This window comes from Panonychus citri, unplaced genomic scaffold, assembly GCF_014898815.1.
Source record: "Panonychus citri isolate SS breed McGregor unplaced genomic scaffold, ASM1489881v1 Contig00141, whole genome shotgun sequence".
In the NCBI taxonomy this organism is placed as follows: domain Eukaryota; kingdom Metazoa; phylum Arthropoda; class Arachnida; order Trombidiformes; family Tetranychidae; genus Panonychus; species Panonychus citri.
This window is the reverse complement of record NW_026515546.1, coordinates 619,236-641,395: the sequence shown is the minus strand read 5'-3', so window position 1 is coordinate 641,395 and position 22,160 is coordinate 619,236. Positions and strand designations below refer to the sequence as shown.

At 33.4% G+C, this 22,160-nt stretch overlaps 5 protein-coding genes across 5 annotated transcripts; 4 read left to right on the top strand and 1 right to left on the bottom strand.

The window, feature by feature from the left end:
* The first annotated feature begins 49 nt into the window (after positions 1 to 49).
* Positions 50 to 9,736, top strand: LOC128395160 (serine proteinase stubble-like). The gene is made up of 8 exons (XM_053355560.1): positions 50 to 822; positions 1,044 to 1,730; positions 1,976 to 2,527; positions 2,750 to 2,832; positions 2,990 to 3,096; positions 8,672 to 8,940; positions 9,035 to 9,189; positions 9,310 to 9,736. Exons 1-8 carry the CDS (start codon positions 735 to 737, stop codon positions 9,466 to 9,468), a joined length of 2,100 nt encoding a protein of 699 aa, XP_053211535.1. The 5' UTR covers positions 50 to 734; the 3' UTR covers positions 9,469 to 9,736.
* A 52-nt stretch (positions 9,737 to 9,788) lies between these two features.
* On the bottom strand, positions 9,789 to 11,706 carry LOC128395167 (actin-related protein 2-B-like). Its single transcript, XM_053355569.1, has 4 exons — positions 11,004 to 11,706; positions 10,757 to 10,906; positions 10,391 to 10,669; positions 9,789 to 10,163 (listed from the first exon to the last, which is right to left on the bottom strand). The coding sequence occupies exons 1-4, from the start codon at positions 11,601 to 11,603 to the stop codon at positions 9,987 to 9,989; spliced, it is 1,206 nt and encodes a 401-aa protein (XP_053211544.1). The 5' UTR covers positions 11,604 to 11,706; the 3' UTR covers positions 9,789 to 9,986.
* A 1,595-nt stretch (positions 11,707 to 13,301) lies between these two features.
* LOC128395806 (histone-lysine N-methyltransferase SETMAR-like) lies at positions 13,302 to 14,476 on the top strand. Its single transcript, XM_053356290.1, has 2 exons — positions 13,302 to 13,339; positions 13,438 to 14,476. Exons 1-2 carry the CDS (start codon positions 13,302 to 13,304, stop codon positions 14,474 to 14,476), a joined length of 1,077 nt encoding a protein of 358 aa, XP_053212265.1.
* A 672-nt stretch (positions 14,477 to 15,148) lies between these two features.
* On the top strand, positions 15,149 to 18,612 carry LOC128395805 (uncharacterized). The gene is made up of 2 exons (XM_053356289.1): positions 15,149 to 17,636; positions 17,915 to 18,612. The coding sequence occupies exons 1-2, from the start codon at positions 15,149 to 15,151 to the stop codon at positions 18,610 to 18,612; spliced, it is 3,186 nt and encodes a 1,061-aa protein (XP_053212264.1).
* A 2-nt stretch (positions 18,613 to 18,614) lies between these two features.
* LOC128395803 (uncharacterized) lies at positions 18,615 to 19,799 on the top strand. Its single transcript, XM_053356288.1, has 2 exons — positions 18,615 to 18,955; positions 19,337 to 19,799. The coding sequence occupies exons 1-2, from the start codon at positions 18,615 to 18,617 to the stop codon at positions 19,797 to 19,799; spliced, it is 804 nt and encodes a 267-aa protein (XP_053212263.1).
* The last annotated feature ends 2,361 nt before the right edge of the window (positions 19,800 to 22,160 follow it).

The following is a 22,160-nucleotide window of genomic DNA, read 5'->3' as shown; positions in this document are numbered from 1 at the left end:
CAAGATGATGATGATGATGATGATGAAAAAAGGTAACGGTAAACTCGGTCAGCCAGAGGAAAGAAAGAGAAAGAAAGAGAAGATTAGTTTTCCTCAAAAAAAGGGGATCTTCTATTCTTACCTTTTTATTTCTTGTTCGTATTTAGAAAAAAAAGGTGAAGAAAAAGAAGAAGAAGAAGATGATGATGATGATGATGAAGATGAAGATGATGATAAAAATAATGAGGAGAGAGAGAGAGAGAGATGATGATAAGAGGGAGACTTAAGGGAAGGAGGGTGAGACGGGAAATGTTGTCAAGTAAGCATCTTAATAGTATATCTCAAGTCGTTTTACCGTTAAGGTAACAGGTAACATCCAACAAGAGATTATAACTTTTTCTGTTGTTATTTAATCATTTAAGTTAATTGTAAATTAATCAATTGTAAATGTTTCGCAGCTATTAAATAATAATCGAGTAATCAACTATTCTTGTTGGACCTGGAGACTATGTGATTAATCAAATTAGATCTAATCAAAATTTTTTTTTCTTCTTCTAATCCAATCGTTTTTTATATTTTAATTTATATTTAATATTTAAATTGATTGTTTGATTAATCTTGTCTTCTTCTTGTATATTGATTGATTTGTTTGTTGTTAATCCATCGATTCAATTATGTCATGGTTATCATTGACATTATTTTTATTGTGTTCGGATCAGACTAATCTAGTTTAAATTACTTGTTAATGAAATGAGATGAAATTAACTTTGAATCTCCATCAACGGATTAGGCTGTTGTTTTTCATCTTTGTTTACTTACTCTCCATTGTAAGATTGACCAAAGGTAAGTGACCATTGATTAAGATGATCGCCTAATCAATTAGACGATTAGATTGACAATTTTTTACAATTTCATTCATTTCTTTTTATCTTATGAAAACTTTTCTCTTTCTTTGTTATTATTGTGTTAATCGTTTGGATATATAATGAAATCATCATTGGATTCAATTACAATTATTGTGGTTGTACACAATTTGTGTGACTTAATTGTGATTAATTAATCAGGTGGATCCCTCAAGATCAGCCCAAAACCGTGTAATAATGCAATCGGCGAGGAGGGAACCTGTATGTTTGTCTGGGAATGTATTAAAACTGAAGGTAAACACCTTGGTACCTGTGTTGATGGTTTCTTATTTGGATCATGTTGTGGACACAATGATACCTTTAACTCAATTGATAATAATAAAAATCATCACGGGATTAACGGTATATCATCATCATCGTCATCTAATAACATGGGATATACTTCAACATCTTCCTTATCATCATCATCATCTAATAAACCAACTATGGTTTCACCTTTACATTCATCGTTTGTTGAAACATTTCCAACAAGTTCAACAGTAGCATCTTCATCTTCATCATTTTCATCAACCAATACCATTGATAATTCATTATCTTCATCATCTTCATCTTCATCACCTTCATCACCATTTTACACTCTTAAGCCAACCAGTAAACCGTCAAGCTTTTCATGGTCCCAGTCATCATCTCCATCGACCTCTTCATCTTCATCCTCATCTTCATCATTCTTAGGTGAAACTAGGCCATCCGTTTATGGAGTATCATCATCATCATCACCTTCAGCTCCTCCGACAACCAAAGCACCAACCACACCAACGACAACATCTCGTCCAGAATCATCTTGGAATCAATTTGAAACCTGGAACACATCTCCTAGTCCTTTACATGGTAAGATAATCCTCCTTTATCATCATCATCATCATCGAGATGATTGATTGCTCATATCAATATAATTTGACCTTAATCTAAATCAAAAAATAAACAGAAAAAAACTTCAAACACTTTAGCTTGAAAGTCAAGGTGAAAAGAAAACAACAACAAAAAAATGATCTCTTCTTAACTTTCACTTCATCATCATCATCATCTTTATCATCATCACTAATCATTTACCTGTTTATATTGTTTATTTATAGCACAAGTATGGCCTGGCCAAACAAGCACCACTCCGGCAAAACCATTATCGATTCTGAATACATTTCGTCCGCCAATTTTTTCTGTTTTTGGAAATAATAATAATAATAATCTTAATCATGGTAACAATCAAGTTAATAATGTTAATAATCGACCTACCTCGGCCACTGGGTCATCTTCATCTTCATCAATATCATCACCTTTCCTGCGACCCACTGTACGACCGATTCCAGTTCGTCCAACTAATTTTTATCAACATTTCTTTACAACTCGAACCAAATATCCACTGTTAACCAGTACAACTTCACGTCCACCTCCAACCTCCTCCATGATAACTACAACCAGCACACCACCAACAACAACATTAACATCTTATAATAATCCAATAAGCATTCAAAATATGATAACCACCACTACACCACCTCCACAAACCACCACGACAACTGTACCACCGCCAACAACAAGCTCATCTTTTAATTCCCATAGGCCAAGACCACCTTATCCCTATCAAGGGTCATCTCCTAATAAGCATAACATCCTTGACCCATCCAAAGGTAACTACTAACACTTTATTCAATACATTTATGCATCAATTTAACTTCCTCATCATCCTTTTGTTTTATCATCATTTCCGTAAAAAAATCCTCATCCTCATCTTCATCTTAATCATTTTCCATTTAAATTGCAAATTTTTGGCAAAGAAATTACTGTTTTTCTGCTCCATTTTTTTTACTTCTTCTCTCTCATAACAATTTACACTTTTATCTTCCTCCCAGTTCAATGTGGTGCTCCAACATTAACCCACCAAGCAAAGGTTGTCGGTGGTAAAAATGCCGCTTTCGGTGCTTGGCCTTGGCAGGTAAGAATATAAACTGATATTGAAAATTAGAAAAGTTTTCAAAACTTCAAATGTTATTAAAATTTTTTCCTCTTCTTGTTTTGATAAACTTTTCTATCGCTCGATTGGTAATACATTACATTGGTGATAATGGTCACTTTCTGGTTCATCTTTTCAGGTCTCCGTTCGTCGAACCTCATTTTTTGGCTTCTCAAGTACCCATCGATGTGGAGGAGCTATTCTTAACAATCAATGGATCGCAACTGCAGGTCACTGTGTTGATGAGTAAGATCATTTTTCCGTTATCATTAATATATCAAGTGCTTTTTTATATATAGCCCAAGAAATGTTGGATAACAACCTTAACCAACATTAACCCGTTTTCCTGATTAAACAAGTACAAGTTGTAGAAAAAAAAAGTTGCAAAAAGGTGATGTTGATAATGATGATGATGAGAATGAAGATGATGATGATGATGATGATGGGAAGTTAAAGAAAGAGATGAAGGATGAAAAAGTAGTGAAGTAAACCCCCTGGTTGGAAATGATCAGTTTCCTTCACCCAATTGTCAAATAACCCACAATTCCTACGATCAGAGTGTTGATCATCACAATCATTTTCCTCTCACTGATCAGACATTAATATCGATATCGATATGGATAATAAATCCACGTAAATCAATTAATCATCATTGATACTTTTTGATTATCGCAAAAATCGCTATCATTTTGATATTACAAGATGATTAAACTAATTATCTGCAAACGACTTTCACAAATTAAACCCGGACATTAACAATTACCATTATATCACCTTAATTGTTTTAGACCTGAAATGCTAAATCTTTAACACGTAATCAACAATCAAGATTTAATTCACATGATTGATTTAAATCTTATGACGTGTTTTCAGATTAATTAAACAGTAATTATTAATAATACGATAATTTTTTTTTCTTTTACAATTAAGCCAATAACAATTTACTATTAGCTAGAGACTAAAACAAAAACAAAACAACTTGAATGGCTTAAAGGCGATTATCTAAATCAGTTAACTATTAATATTAATTTAGAGTGAAAATTTGTTTTATCAATTAACTTAAACTACTCGAAACAAATTTATAATCATTGATGATTAGGTTTTAGTATTTTTGTTTCTCAGGTACCAGTCAAATCCATTGAAATTGCTTCTGGTTATGTTGATCATCAACAGGTAATTGAAGATGAAGAAAACAAGATCATCTTTGATTAACGGTCATCAGCTTCCTCTTTCCCGTAAGCCTCTGAAGATGAAGATGAAGATGATTATCTTCATCATTAGCAACTTTTTTCTCTCTCTTGAAAGAAAAATTTTTCACCTTTAAGTTTATCATCTCTCTCTCTCTCTCTCTCTCTCTCTTGATTCATCTTGATTTGCATTTAGCTTCTTGTAGATGAGTTGATTAGTAAATTACTAGTAACACCTAAATGATTAGTTAATTATTTTCATCATGAAGAGGAAGAGGAAGTGGGAGGTAATAATAGATTATCAGAATGATAATTAGGTGGAGATGAGAAAATGTTTCAATCTTATCTTCATTATCTTCTTATATATTATCTATTGGATATACTCTTATGAACTCTTTCATTTTTTTTCTCTCTCTCTCCTTTTCTCTTTCTTTATCTATTTTTTTCATCATCATCATGATTCTGATTTAATTTGATGGTGAAAAAGATTCAACAAAATTCTGGTTGGTTGAATTAAGAGAAAGAAACAATTTCAAACAATAAGTTCATAGACTTTACCTCTCATTGTTAATGATTAACTTTAAATTCAATTGTGAAAATTTCATCATTATTGATATGGTACAATGTTTAATTCGTAATGATTAAGATGATTATGATTATGATTAAGCTTCTTGACCTTAAATTGTTGTTGTTCGAGTAACAATAATCAGTGACACTTGAACATAATCATTATCATTGTTGTTATATGAATTAACTAATAGTCTTAATTCAATTTGATCAAAATTATTTTCTCATTGTGTTACTTTGATCATCATCATCATCATCATCATGATAATTATAATTTAGGTCAATTGTTGTGGATTAACTTTGATTATTTAAATGGTTACTTGTTATTTTAATGTTTTCATTTTCATTTACTTTTCAAGTTTAAATTGTTGTTTAACTTTCTAATAATAACAATCGTGATCAGTAATTGAAAAATTAACTTTATTATTATATGAAAATAATCAAAAGCAAATTAGGGAGATTATGATGATTACAATTAAATTCAACCAACTGATTGTCAATGTCCTTAATCAAAAAGGTTAATCTTGTTGTATTGTTGATAATCAATTGTTAACAACACAATTGATATTTGAACATTAATCAAGATCTGGTTGGTAGGCTAATCTATTAATAGTAATACAATAATTGATTTCAACCATCATAGTATTATATCAATACAATCAATCAGTTGATTATTAAGAAATTAAAAGATTAACAGTTTCTTTTGTTGATTTTTACAGTTAATTTTGAACCGGATCAAGATGAAGACACTAATCTAATGACAAGATAATTAAAACTACTACTATCAAGATAAATAAACAGCATCACAATCAACAAATTAGTTGTATTATTTACTTGATTGTTACAGTTGATATATTATTGATTATTATTATCACAATACACAAGATGAACATAAATATTATGATAACCTGGAGTTAAGAAAATTGTTACCATGAAAGATCCTGAATACTTAATTGTTCTGGTTAATTTTAATTCTTGTCAATCAAATGATGATGATCACGGATTCAGTAATCATAAGGATATGACCTATTCTTAATCACCACCATCATCATCATCATCACTAACTAATCAGTTGATTGTTGATGTTACAATCAAGTGTTGAAAGGATAAATAATAAAAAATGATCAATGTTAATTCAACAGGAGAGTAAAACAAAAAATAAATATTAACTGTCATTAATTGATAATCAGAATTGATTGTGAATACATATTAGAAAAACAATTAATCATTAATATAAGTTTAAGTGATTAACTTGAAAACAATTTAATGATGATCATTTAATTTACTTTAGTTCCAAGCTAATGGATCGTAATTAACTGACCAATTTACAGAAACTGATTAGTTTTCTGTTTCCATTGCATCCGCTTGATTATTATTGTTATTAAGATGATTAAGATGACCCTTTAAATGTTCATTATTAAAATGAATGATTTAATTTTCGCAATTGATGAATGATGATGATTAAGATGATAAATTGTTATATTACAACGTGACAATCGGAGTGCGACATCCTATTTAATGATGAACTTGAATAACTTCATTTAGATTTGATTGTTGATGTTGATGTTGATTCATTGTCGTGCATAATTAACCATTAACAACGAGAAATAAACAACAATTGTTGTAATTGTTTTTCATTAGTTTGAAGCCTTTTTTTCAAACCAATTGTATTAATCATTGCATCACAATCAACAGCATCATCATCGTCACCATCAGCAACGTTGTTGATTACATTCAATGGTATTAACAACAATTCATGATAACAATTTAGTGTCAGAACAAAATTAACGATTGTAGCTATTTTTTCAACTTCTTTGGCAACAATTTACTTGTTTACTATTTAATCATATTGATGATTTAGGTCATGATAGTTGATCCATGTTATTGACAATCAACATTGAAATAATAACCTGATTTTTTTTTACAAGAAAAAAATGAATTTATGATCAATTGATTGTCTTCGGTGATGATTACTGATTTCTGTTAATTGTTGACTAAATTTAGTGTTAATTACGGTTTCATCCAATCAATTATGATACATTCTCGATGTGTCTTTTGTAAACTAATTGTTTGGTTTCAATGATAAAATGAAACAATCAAAGTTAATTGTTGATAATTTGATCAATGAGTTGTTATGTTCATTGATCATTTTATCAATCAGGATGACAATCAATCAATTAATATTGATTTGATTATAATATCATTGAGTGTTAGTTAATTAAATCATTCATTTACCTTAATTGGTATAAAAATATTCAGCAACTTCCTCTTTTGTATTGAATCAAATTTAGTAATTTTTTGTCGTTGATTGTTGATTATTTATGATTGGAAAGTAAATTAGTTTTGTTGACTTGTTAATTAGTATCTTTGAAGTTAATTGTTGCCATTATAACGGTAATTTTAATGATGGGATTTGATATAATACTTTCAATTTCCTTTCAATACTCTGATTAATTTGATTAATTCAATTAATCAATTTTTCTAATCATTGATTTGAGTAAACCAGTTTTACTCTTTCAATGTTTAATCGTTAATCTAGTTGAATTTAAATTAGTCTCTTAAAGGGAGAGTTAAATTGTTGGCGAAAGTTTAAAACTAGAAACCAATTAATCATCTGAAAGTTTGTTCCTAATTAAGATTTTAATTGAAAGGGTAAAAGAGTTAATCAGAACTCAATTAAAGCCTTTAATTTGAATTTTATCTGAAAATTCAGTTGATCATTTGATTGATTGATTGATTGATTGAATGAGTGTCTCGATACTGATTAGTGGTGATTAGTTAATTGTTAATCATTATAATCTATTGATAATCTTTAAAGCTTCAATCTTAATTTGACCTGAAACCTTTTTTTGCTGTTGTTCCTAATCAAACATTTTAAATGTGTTAAGGTTAAAATTGATCATAATCATGATTAAAAATGATGTTAGTTAATAAATCAAGGTGTTAGTTTAAAGACCTTATAAGGATGAAGATGATGATGATGGTGATGAGGATGATGAGATCAATGCCCTTTGTATAATTTAAGTAGGTTCATCTAATTGAAAGTTTTTTTGTTCAGAAAATTCAAAGATTTGAAATCAGCTGATTGTGAAAATTGTTCAATCAATTAAAAGTAACGGTAAAACCAAAGTGTAATCATCACTTGTAGATCCACATGATATTTGCTTATGGAGATGATTGAAATTAGTTTTCATGGTGTAAGTTGAAAGTTGATGAAATTATGAAGATGAAGATGGAAAGGTGATCAATATTTCTCATCTCATCAGCGGAAAAAGTGATCTATTGGAAATAACTGGACAAGGAAATTGTCACATCGATTATCCCGTCATCATTTTGTTTTATCTTCAACTATTGTTTTGTGTTATTAATAGTTAGTATTACCTGTTGGGGTAATAATGAGTCAGTTTCAAAGGAGTAACTTTGACTGTGAGACTGTAATCTCCTCCTTTCTGTTACCTGGTGAAGGTAAAGATTTCAAGATTAAGTGAAGCGTTTACCTGAAGCCGGGTTAGCTTAGTCTCCATCATCATCATCATCATCATCATCTTCATTATCACCTTATTCAATGTTCACTCCACCAGACGGCTGATTGAGCGTTTCAACTCCTTTCTGTTTTTTTTTCATTTACTTTACCTGACATTTTGCTTCCAGCTAAATGGATGATTATTAGTTAGATGCTATTGAGATGGAATTAGAATCAAAACATTAATAGAATTAGAAAAACGATAAACACTCTAAAAATCAGGTCAGATATGAAGACATTTGATCAAGAGAGAGAGAGAGAGAGGTTTCGTGCCCTCCGGTCATTATCATGTCCATGATGAGAATGACATTCTCTTGGTAATCCTGATGGTGACAATTGTCCATTAATTTTTTACCTTTCTAATATTGTCTATTCTTGTCATTCATAATTATTAATAGATTCATTCAACTTTTCAACTTGAGCTTGAAAAAACGATCACTTTAATTATCTCATCAGCTGATTGTGAATACAATTGGATAGCAATAATATTTTACATGTTCTAAATCAATTTGTTTCTCTTTGTTTTTTTCTATTCTCTTTTCAGTTTGATAATTTCAACGATAAGAATTCGAGTTGGCGAATATGATTTTGCTAATGTTCTAGAACCATATGCGTACGTTGAAAGAGGGGCTAAAAAGAAGGTCGTCCATCCTCATTACAATTTCTTTACCTATGAGAATGATCTCGCTTTAGTTCAAATGGACGAACCGATTGACTTTCAACCTCATATTGCACCGATTTGTTTACCACCGGATAGAATTGAAATGGTTGGTCGAAATGCGACTGTAACGGGCTGGGGTCGTTTAAGCGAAGGTAAAACAATAATAAGAATAATCGAAAGTAAATTCGATTTCCAACAATTGGCTAAACTTTTGCTCTCTCTCTCTCTTTCGTTTTTTCCCTTCAGGCGGTATTCTACCTTCGGTTCTTCAGGAAGTTAAAGTTCCAATTGTGAGTAACGATGCTTGTAAAAATATGTTCCTCTCGGCGGGTCGACATGAGTATATACCAGAGATATTCATGTGCGCTGGTTACGAAGAGGGTGGTCGTGATTCTTGTCAGGTAAGTGGGCGAAATTCAAGATTCGAAGATGAATGAACAGTTCTCTTTGGATTCTTATTTTCTTCCTGCTTTAATATTCTAATATCGTTTGGTTTTCTCTCTCTATATATATGTTTTCAGGGTGATTCTGGTGGTCCACTTCAAGTTCAGGGTGACGATGGTAAATGGTTTCTCGCCGGCATCATTTCATGGGGAATCGGTTGTGCTGAACCAAATTTACCAGGAGTTTGTACTAGAATATCAAGATTCAAGGATTGGATTGTAAAGACAATATCATAACATTAAATTAGATTATCTTTTCCCCCTTTGGTCAGCAACAATTATGTTGACCATTAGAAGTAAACAACGAAAAAGAGTTCATATTGAGACTAAATGATTGATTCCAATTGTATTGATTCAGTGAATTCACGAGCAATCATCAAATCATCAGAATCTTTTTTTCATCTTTTTGTTAATTTTTCAGTTTTTTCTAATTTTTGTCCTTCTCTCTCACACTGATTAGTTAATATTTTACTGTTCTATTCTAATTATAATATATATAAATTTATCTTTTTTTCATGTGTTTTGATTCATAAATTAATTAGATGCAAAAGTTGAACTTTTTATGCAAATAGTTTATATTAATATAATCATAATCATCGTTGATTAACTAACGGTTGATGAAAAATGGAGGATTTTATTCACCGGGAGAAAGCGAGAGAGAAAGAGAGACAGAGAGAAATAGAGAGAGAGAGAGAGAGGAAACGATTTCAAGGTAATTATTTGTGATAAAATTGAGAAAAACATCAATTAAATATCTAAATTGCGGAATTGCTTTTCACAAGGGCCATTGCTCTGTCCGGTCCATACTCTGCCCATTCGGCTCGGGATAACCAAAAGTTGTCTCGATCCTTAACAGTACTCGCCAGAATAGATCCACCAATGAAAACCATATCTTTCCTACCAGGTAGATCTTCAACTCTAATTTTGAATTTCTGGGGGGAAAAATAACAAGATAATTGATTACTCATACATTTCATGATAACAGAAAATGAGACTACTCTCATGAGATAATAGTCGTCATGACAAAGTTATCGATATCACCATAACAAACCATACCCTTACTGTCAAGTTAGAAAGAGGACTAGTCCCGATTAGTGACTATCGAACAAAATTAATCTCATTAACTGTTATAATTGTCTCGGTGAGGAGAAAAACTTACAGAAAGATTTCCGGCATCACCTTTCAATATTCTTTCCAAATATAGTTGTTTAATTTCTCTTTCAAGACGAGAAGGTAGACCAGGATACATAGTAGAACCTCCACTTAGAACAATGTGTTTATAAAGTTCACTTCGAATGTCCATCGGTGCATTTTGAATGGTTGTGAAAACTAATTCAGCGATTCCTTGACTTTCAACGTTAACCAAATGAGGTTGAAAAAGAGCCTCTGGTGCTTCAAATCGTTCACCTCCTATTGTAATAACTCTACCATCAGGAAGCTGAAATACAATAACAAGAAACAATAAATCACATAATCAGATCAATGTTGAAGAAAAAAGGTCTCAAAAGAAATAAAAGTAAATTACCGTGTAGTTCTCAGTGAGGTAGGTTGTTTCATTGGCTAATTTCTGCTCTTGTTCAATATTATATGCGGCATAACACAGTTTCTCTTTCAAAATTCTCACTGTTTCGAAATCAGCAGTGTGATTAAAGGCGTATCCTCGCAGTAATAGAAGCTAAAAGAAAAGGGAGAGACAAACAGAATCAATTGACAGACAATTGGAATATATGAGAAATATATTGAAGAACGTGAATAGTTGATAATCATCGTACCTCACTAAGGTAATTAGTGATATTGCGACCGGCGATATCCAATCGCTTAGTCAGATGAGGAAGGGCGTATCCTTGATAGACTGGACATATATGGGTAACCCCATCACCACTGTCTAAAACAACACCAGTGCAAAGGCCATTGGCATAAAGGGTGAGAACAGCTTGAATGGCGATATAAACAGCATGGAATTCATAATTTTCAAACATCACTTCGAACATTTTTTTACGATTATCTGATGGATTCATTGGAGGTTCCGTTAAGAGTATTTTACACTCTTTCGGATTGATTCCCATTTTATTGTTAAAAGTGTAATCCCAAACATTACACATGTCATTCCAATTGCGAACAATACCATTTTCCATGGGATATGATATTTCCAATACGGATCTCAGTTTACTGGCTTCATCACCAACCATAAGATCAGAAATATCGACATCAGCGAATCGTTGAGCTGCCCTGATGATGGGCCGGCCAACTATACATGGAAATGTATAAGCAGGAAAATTTGTACCAGCGTATCCACACTTGATGAATCCTGTCCCATTATCACAAATAACTATATTTTTACCTTGATTATCCACAGCGGGTCCACTAACCATCTTTAATACGTTTATTAATTAAAACAAGAAACAATTGGAAACAAAACAATTAAAAAAAAGTGTCAGGAATGGGAGGAAATTGTCATATGCAAAATCAAAATAAGTTGGAACAAAACTCCAGCGACACCTTTAGTCCGAATGGGTTAACATTCAATTCTCCGTGAAGCGCTTCCATCTGTTGGACGAAAAACCAAACAATTACTTAACTTACAAATTTATCATTTCGCTGGTCTACAAAACGAAGTGACCTCACTTATCTTGAATGTGACCTATGAACAAAGAGTAATAGGAAGAGACTGCAGACTACAAAAAAACAGGAAAATTAGTTCACACCGATGAACCAGGTGGAGCTCAAGTAAATAGCAAAAACTGCAGCAAGTCAATGGAGATTTAATTAATCAATTTTTCTAATTATTATTCTAATGATTATTTTTATGATTTTTTTTTTGCGAAATAGATACTGAGCTTACTTCCTTACGATCATTTAGTCCAAAAGTTCGTTTAGAATTCGTAACAAAATACCTAAAGCGTTCGACTTATCTGGACTTAACATCGCTTTGGCCTGATAGTTGTAGATATTTCTAGTCTGTAAAAGTCTGATTTTTTGAAAGCGCATAAAAAGTTGTCCTTACACTTTCACAATTTCACACTTTTACAATTTCATTCCTAAAAAGTCTACCAATGCTGAGAAAAAGTGATCTAAAGTTTGGACTTTGAACGGCATTTGCTCGAAAACAAACGATCAGATCACAATGAAATTTTTAACAAACGAGTTCTTTCTTATGTCCCTACAAAACTACAAAGTTTCAATTCTTAACTCAAAAGTCCATTTTTTCAGCGTATTGACCATTCTTACTATTGACTTGTGCCTCCATCTGGTTCATCCTTGTGAACTAATTTTATCGTAAGAGGTATCAACTGCTCTCTCTTGCTATTACTCTTTGCCTATGAAACAAGTGAACGTTAATCACATGTTCATTGGAATGTCAGTAAATGATTGTTTAATAGTTACAGTAATGGAACGGTGTAACAAAAAATGTCAATCAGACTGCGACCGATCAATACTGACCTTGGTCGCAGTCTGATATTTATGATTGTTATTATCAACTATCGTGATAACATGCAAGATAATGAAATGATGATAATGATATATTTTAAATATTAATTGAAACTATCGATTTACGATTATTAGAAAGTTCCAGAAGGTGATCAAGATCTTCTGATCATGATCACCTTCGTCACCTATTGTATTAATGTAATACATTGTATCAATAAAAACACACTCTCCCTGAACAGTTCAAGAGTAAAGGATTAAAGTTTTAATATTCATTCAACATTATTGAAATTATTGCTTTCAATTGGCGAGGTTACCAGGATCTGGAATCTCCTGATTGTTATTAAATAACTGTTAATAAATTGTTAATTGTATTTGTTAAAAATCTCATTTTCAATTGTGAATTGGAACCAATGGAATTTGGTAAGTTCTTCAGTTTTTCACCTTAAACAGCTTTAAGAGCAAGTTGGGTGAAAAACTGATTCTTTTTTTCTCTTTGCTTATTAGTATTGCTTGTTAATCTTTGTTTATCTGCTTGAATTTGTTAAAACCGAATCATTAGATCCAAGACCTTACTGTCCGGAAGGATTGTCGAGAAATCAAAAGCGAAGTTTTAATAACAAATCATATTAGGTAGATCAAACATGGCCGATTCTGACCAAGTTAGAGAAGCTGCTGATAGGTGGCGTTAGTGTCATATTATAGAGCATTGTTTATTTACTAAGTTTACAAAGTTTTGTGTTAGTTTGAGTTTTGGTTATTTTTTTATTAAAAATTTAGTGTCATGGCGTCAATTGAACATCGAGCTTTTTTGAAAGTGCTTGCGCGTAATAACTGGACTAATCATCAAATCAATTCGGAAATGGTAAATGCTTTTCAGGGTGCGTGCCCTAGTGTCCCTACAATGAATAGGTGGATCCGCGAGTTTAGGTGTGGTCGGGAAGACCTTAATAATCAAACGCAAAGAGAAGGTAGCCTCCAAATTGATTACTCAAAATTGGTCCACCCTGTACGTGCTGCGATTGAGAATGATCGAAATATTTCAATTGATAATCTTGCAGCAATGTTCAAGGTATCATATGGTACTATGCATCATATTGTTAAGGACCTGTTAGGTATGAGAAAGTTGACCCCAAGGAAAGTGCCTCATGATTTGTCCCAAGCCCAAAAAGACAAACGTGTTGAGATTTGTAAAAGAGCTTTGGAGTTCCTTGAGCAGGTCGGAACTAAGTTTTTCGATTATGTTTTCACTATGGACGAGACTTGGGTCTCTGTTTACTCCCCTGAATCAAGAACTGAGTCCCTAGAGTGGGTATCTGACCCGAAAGAGCTGTCCGAAAGGTCAACTAGCGACAAAAGAGACCCAAAGATTATGGCTTGTGTTTTTTGGTCAGCAGATGGTATAATCACTACTTTTTGGCTTCCACAAGGTACAACAGTTAATGCTGAACTATATAGAAGTCAATTGAAAGAAGTTGACCCACTGGTCAGACGCGCAAGGGGAAAGAAACCACTTTTCCTCCAAGACAATGCGAGGCCTCATAAAGCCAAGGATACGATGGAGTTTATCAAGGAATTAGGCTGGTTTGCAATTGAACACCCCCCATATTCACCTGACCTAGCCCCTTCTGATTATTTTTTGTTCAAAAATTTGAAACAATTTCTACGCGGGAAACGCTATCCATCGGTTGAAGCCGTCAAGACGGCTGTAACTGAGTTTTTTTATTCTAAGCCGCCATCTTGGTTTAGGGCGGGGCTAGAAGCTCTTCCTTCTCGCTGGCAGAAATGTATTGATCCCGAAGGCAATTACTTCAGTTAAAGTTGAAATAAAGTTTTTCTAACTTGGTCAGAATCGGCCATGTTTGATCTACCTAATATAAAATGATAGGTATAAGCAATCAAAAGCCTTAAAGAATTTACGTCAACTAGAAAAAAGGATTAAAGAGGCATTATTAAGCGCAGTTAAGTCAAGAAAGATTTACGAATCTAATAAACTTGATACAGATAAATTGAAACAATCACATTTAAAGTTCGAAGAGGCAGATAGACGAGCTGCAATTTTCCTCAGGGCATCCAACAAATATCAGCAACAACATCATAAACGGCCATTCCTTGCAATACAAAACTAATCACCGAGAGAAATTGCTGAATATATAACTTATTCGACCGTTACTTTCTATCTCCCGGATTCCATTAACCCAGAACTAAATAAACCATCACAAAATCATTCAGATCCACATCCGTTTAGTTTAACTAAGCGTGAACGTCTTGAAAAGTTACATTTAAAATAAATTGTAATAAAATTATGAATAAAAATGATCAGAGTGATAAAAAACCATGTATTCAAATAAGTTGGAAGAATTGTACACCCAAAAGAATTACCATTGAATTGATTGATAAACCAAAAGAAGACACTAATAATTTAAATTGTTTTGAATCCATTATCCCTGAATTTGAAGAAGCTATCCTTGATTTACATTAAGTATAAAATATGGAAGGTGATAAAGTGGAAATCAAAGAGACAAAAGGTAAGAAAACAACTGGTTCAATAGTTGCTTCAATACCCGTTGCCAATTTGAATAATATCAACGCGTTGAGCTACGATTACGGTGAAGATTTAGTTGATTGGTTTGAAAATTATGAATTTGAATCAGATGCTGCCGGCTGGGATGATGAGACTAAATTAACACGATTACCAATGTATTTGCAAGGAACAGCAAGAAGTTGGTATGCTTGTTATGCATCTCCTAGTGTGAAATCGAGACCAAAAGATTATCTTACATTGAAGAAGATGATGGTTAGAGATTTATGCAGATCAGATTATCGAACTATGTTGGAGCAAAAGATATTTGATTATCGTCAAGAGGCTGATCAACCCGTTGCAAATTATATTCTCAAAATGAAAGATTTATGTAGAAGATATGAATCTGAGATGAATGAGAAGAAAATTATAAGAATTGCGATAAGGGGAATGTGGCCAGCGATATCACAACATTTAGACCAATTCGAAATGGAAACAGTTTCAGATTTACTAAGACGAGCTAATGTGGCTGAAAATACATATAAACGAAATCAGATTGTAAGTAATGAAAGGCAACAATTGGGGTGGCAACAAGGATTTAATGATTTAAAGAAACAAGTTGAGTTAATTGGTGATAAATTATCTTCGGTAGTTAACTTATTGCCAAAAGGTACATCAAACTCATCGGATCGAAAAAGTATAATTTGTCATTATTGCAATAAACCTGGTCATAAAAAATACCAATGTTTATCCAGAAAAAGAGATGAAGAAAGGAAAAGAAAGGAAAATGAAACAAATTACCCTTCAACTTCTGGCTATAAAAATCCTAATAATAACTGGTCACGACCCAAGGTTGTCTCGATGGTTCTGAGAAATTCTGTCCTTCAAAACTTATTCAATTCAATCGATGATAATAATCTAATTTTCATGAAGGTTAAAATTAATGATATCGATTTTTCTGCTCTAGTTGATACTGGGTCTGACGTGACTATAATAACAAGAGAAATAGTTAATCGACTTCATGTCTCGATTGAATCATATCAAGGTCCAAGGACAGACACAGCGAGTAATTTGCCATTAAAACCATCAGGACAAATTACATTAACTTTCACTCTTATCGATTCACATTCAGAGATAATTAAAATCCAATCAACTGTAATGGTTGTCGATTATTTACCTGCAGGAATAGAAATTCTAATAGGACAAGACATAGCGAGAATTGCTTCGCTTGAAATAAATTGTTCCAATAAAACTGTAGTAATTTCTAGAGAGACAAATAATGGTGATGATTCATCATCAGATGAATCACTGCCTGACATTTGGGACTCGGAAAGTGATGAAGAGGGACAACTAACTATGGTTAATGTCCCTCGTAAAGAGGAACAATTTAATTTGGATTCTGGTCTTGAGCATATTGAGAAAGAGAAAGTTCAACAATTGTTAATCGCTCATCGCAATTGTTTCTCTTTCTCTGGGGACAAAATTGGAAGAACTCAAATGGTTAAACACCAAATCAACACGGGCGATCATCCTCCGATTCATCAACCACCATACCGATTATCGGCATTGAAACGGGAATTAGCCACGAAAATGATTGAAGAATTAATTGATGATGGTTTCGTGGTTCCATCAAACTCTCCATGGGCCTCACCCATCGTGATGGTTGACAAGAAGACGGGAGAGAAGAGATTCTGTGTCGATTATCGAAGGTTGAATTCGGTAACAAAAAAAGATGTTTACCCATTACCCGATATCCAATTAGCTTTGGATTGCTTACAAGGAGCTAAATATTTCACTTTGTTAGATTTGAAAAGTGGATATTATCAAATTGCAATGGATCCATTTGATCAAGAGAAAACGGCTTTCATCACACAAGATGGTTTGTTTGAATTTGTTGTGATGCCCTTTGGACTGACTTGCGCTCCTGCCACTTTTCAAAGGTTAATGGATGGAGTGATTTCGGGTTTAAAATATAATTGTGTATTAGTTTACATCGATGATGTTATCATTTTTTCCAAAACATTCGAGGAACATTTAATACACTTAGATTTAGTATTGATGAGGCTATCAGATGCTTCACTTACCCTTAAACCATCCAAGTGTTTTATCGGTAAATCAGAGATCTTATATTTAGGCCACAAGATAACAAAAGAGGGTCAGTATCCCGATGAAAACAAACTGACCGCAATTAAGAATTACCCTCTTCCAGCTAATTTAACTGACTTAAGGGCATTCGTTGCTCTCTGCTCTTACTTTCGAAGATTCATTGAGGGTTTCGCAATTACGGCTAAACCATTGACTAACCTAACAAGAAAAGAAATTGGTTTTAATTGGGGAAAAGAACAAGATGATGCTTTTCAAGAATTGAAATCCAAATTAACTAATCCACCGCTTTTAGTTCACTATGATCCGAAACTAATAACGCAACTGAGATGTGATGCTTGTCATTACGGAGTCGGTGCGATTCTTTACAGGAACATGATAATCAATGGAAACCAGTAGCTTACGCAAGTCGATTACTCAGAGGACCTGAATTGAACTATGCGATAAGTGATAAAGAATGTTGTGCAATCGTTTACGCGATTGAGAAATTTAGACCTTATCTGAGGAATTAAATTCAGTAGTGACCGATCACTGCAGTTTATGTTTTCTCACCTCAAGAAAAGTTACCACCAAGATTGCTTAGATACTCATTACTTCTGCAAGAATTTGATTTTAAAATTATCTATAAATCAGGAAACATCATCAAGATTGCGATGCTCTCAAGGTATCCGAATGAATTAGATATAGTTGAAAATAAACTTGATGATGATGAAAGATTATTCGTTTTTCTGAATAATCAATCGAATGAAGCAGATAATCAGATGAGAATAGCTCAAGATGAAGATCCACACATCAGGCGATTAAAAACTGAAATTGAGAATCGAGTTACAATGAACAGGAAAGTTCTGGATAAATATAAAATAAATGAAGGAATATTGTTCAGAATTGTTAAAAAACCATACGAAACATCATGGAACATTGTCGTGCCGGAGAAATTACGAACGCAAATTATTCGTGCTAATCACGACGATATTCTATCTGGTCACATTGGTTTTCAACGAACGTATGAAAAGATTACGGCAAAATACTATTGGCAGAAAATGGTAAATCATATTAACGATTATGTTCGGCGCTGTGCTGTTTGTCAATTAAATAATAAAGGATCAGCGCCTCTTCAGGCTCCTCTTCAAGCTATTGCTGCCGCAAGACCCTTCGAAAAGATTGGAATAGATATGGTTGGTCGATTGCCTTGTTCTAATCGACGAGAATATATAATCGTAGCAACAGATTATTTCACTCGATGGGCAGAAACACGAGCCGTAAACAAGCAATTAGCTTCGACTATCGCTCGATTCTTAATCGAACAAATCATGTCCAGACATGGATTATAGACATGGACAAGATTATAATCAGTGATCGAGGAACAAACTTTACCTCAAAAATTGTGAAAGAAGTTAATTATTTCTTTTCAACTGATCATTATTTAACTTCACCTTATCACCCACAGACTAATGGTTTAACTGAGAAAACCAATCATACCTTGTGTCGAATGATTACTCACTATGTTCAACGGCAAAATAAATGGGACCTGGTCCTACCGATGATCACCTTCGCTTACAATAGTGCTAATAATTCGAGTACCAGAGCCTCCTTTTATCTAATTTATGGACGAGAGCCAACGTTACCTGTTGATTTGTCAATAGGACTCAAGAGAGCCTCACACTCAACAGTTACGTATCATTTCTCGAAAACGAGTGGCCAAATATAAGAGCAATGGCCACCAATTTTTCAGCTGCTGCTAAAGATTCACAAAAGCTTCAGCATGATAAATACTCCAACTTTAAACATCTGGAGGATGGAGAAAAGGTTACTCTTAAAACCGAGTTGAAAGAGTAAATTTTCACCGAATTTTCGAGGACCTTTTATTGTTGAAAAAAGAATAAATGATGCAGCTTACAAGATAAAAGATAGTGCAGGTAAAGTCAGACCAGCACATCTTAGTAAACTCAAAGTTTTCAACGAACCTTCGGATGAGCAAAAGAAAATCAATGAAGATCAAATGGGAAGGAAAATCGATGGAACGAAATTTAATTCGAATAAACTAAATATTAATAGAAAAAGGAAAACACTGTTGACCACAACTGGATGGTTATCAATTAAATCACTCTTAATTTTTCTTATTCTATGTTTGGCTTCACCCTCAATGGAATTTGATCCAGCACCTTTCATTCTCTGGAGAGAATATCCAAAACACATTATCAACGGGCACATGAATCATGAGGTCCTCATTAACATTAAAAGTCCTTGTCCACGATTCGAAATACGTACGAAAAGACAAAACGACAATATAACACTTTCTTTTGATCCTAATTACCCTGAATCATCACCATCATCGCCATCATCGTCACCTCCACTACCGGAAGAAACATATTTACCAAAAGAATTTGTGGCACCTCCAATGCCCTATCGTCCTAGGTTTGAACAAGAAAGACAAGAAAAGTGTAACTGCCCTTCAGTGTCGTGCCCTCAGCTGCATGCCCACCAATATCGTGCCCATCAACAGGAATATCCGATGTAAAGGCGTTCCATAGCTCCAGCATCAACTGATTCGGCAACAAGTTATAAAGTTAACCCTCCAATAGTACATGAACCAACAGTAGAAGAAGATATGGCTAACTTAAAGAAAACTGCGCAAAATCTTTGTGAATCTGCTGTCAACGAAAACATTTATCAACCTTTATCACAAATATGTCGTCAACGTATCAAAAAATCAAAAAGGTTCGTGCTATTAGGTACAACTGCTATAATTGGAATTTCTTCTTTAATTGGATTTGGTGTTAGTCAAGTTCTCCCCTCTTATAACTTAATGACCAACAAGGATCAAAAATCTCAAATAGACGGGATATGTAAGGAGCTCGACAAGGCCTGGGACAACGATGTTATCCTTAAAGAAGCAATTACTAATCTAACCTTTAATACAAACAAAGTAATAGATGAACTAATAGTCACACGTAAGAGGTTGAAAAACTTCTTTGAATACTCACCTCTAGTTAATTTGATGACCTCGAAGGTAATCAGTAAATTGACGACAGATAAACTCCGTTTGGAATTAACCGAAAAAGATGTATATCTTCGGCATTTACATGTGAATTTTCTTCGAATCTTTAACTTTACTTTGGCTTGTAACGAATCCTGTCCAATAGACGCAGTCACGGATTTTGAGTGTGAATTTACTCAGAATGAAAAGGATAAAAGATTGAAATTGAACTTCAGAGCTCAGACTATTGATCCAAAGCTCAAACTATATAGAGCCGAACCGTTTGTTTTAATCGCTCGGAATGGTACTAATTACTGTCAGAGTAATTACAACGGTGCAAAAACGGTTATACTCAATGGTCAACGGGTTTGCCCTTTAAATGAACAGTATTTCGACTCCGACAATTTGGTCTTGGCTCCAGATTTGGACAACTGTATTAATGAAACACAATTACGATGGACATTGACTGGATGCTCCGAACAATACGAACGGATGGAACCACAGATAAAAAGAATAGCGAAAGAAAACCACATTTATTGTTTTGGTCATAATATCACCTTGTTGAATATCACACGCAAATGCCCTGATTATCCGTTTCGATTGGATGTTGATACACCTTTTTCCATTGGACGCAAGAATTACTCTGTAACTTTCATCAAGAAAAATGTATTCGACACCGAAACAATGAAGATAAATTTCATCTTAGATAACAGTCCGATTGATTTTGGATTAAAACCAATCAACATGGAACTTTACTCCAATCCATATCAATTTATGAGGAAACAATGGGAAAATCCGACGGTCCAGTATTCATTCAGTACAATCATCATCATGTTTTCGATGCTTACCTGCTTCTGCGTTGGTTGTCAATGTGCAAAACGCATAGTGACGTATAGAAGTCGACCTACCACGATTATACCTCCTATCAACATTCAACCAACTGCACCTCGTTGGAATGAACAGATTGTATCACTTTTAACTTGGCCTAAGACTAGACGGGAATCAACTTCAATGGGGCCTCAGAATTATGGAATTGACTCTTTGTTTTCACCTTAAAACTTATTGTTAAATTTACTTGCACATTTGAACCTTTAATTGCAATATTATATTATTAGAATTTTAGTCACCGTTGTAATGTTATCGAAAGAGAGACCTTTCGACTTAGAGCGGAGGGTAATGTAACAAAAAATGTCAATCAGACTGCGACCGATCAATACTGACCTTGGTCGCAGTCTGATATTTATGATTGTTATTATCAACTATCGTGATAACATGCAAGATAATGAAATGATGATAATGATATATTTTAAATATTAATTGAAACTATCGATTTACGATTATTAGAAAGTTCCAGAAGGTGATCAAGATCTTCTGATCATGATCACCTTCGTCACCTATTGTATTAATGTAATACATTGTATCAATAAAAACACACTCTCCCTGAACAGTTCAAGAGTAAAGGATTAAAGTTTTAATATTCATTCAACATTATTGAAATTATTGCTTTCAACGGATACAGTAAAAGTATCTAAACTTGTGTTTGGATTGGAAGTTTATCTTCGGTTGTGAAAACATCAAAAATATTTTTACCAATCTTTTTAACCTTTTTCTTTCTTCTTTGTGTAATTTCACCATTGTGTATCCTTTGGTTCCTGTCTTGAGCTTAGTTCTCTGAATGAAACTTAAACAATACAATGGCAGAACCAAGAAATCGAACCCGCAAATGAAATCTACCAACGGAATGCCAATAAATTCAGTTGCTCAACCACCACTGAAAAAACTTTGCAAGAAGGTACAGAAGAGATAAGTTCGTAATCTAATTATGTTATTTAAACAATATAATTTGGCTCGTTCAGAGTAATATCGCTGACATAAACTGAATCACCAAAAGTTAATATGAAT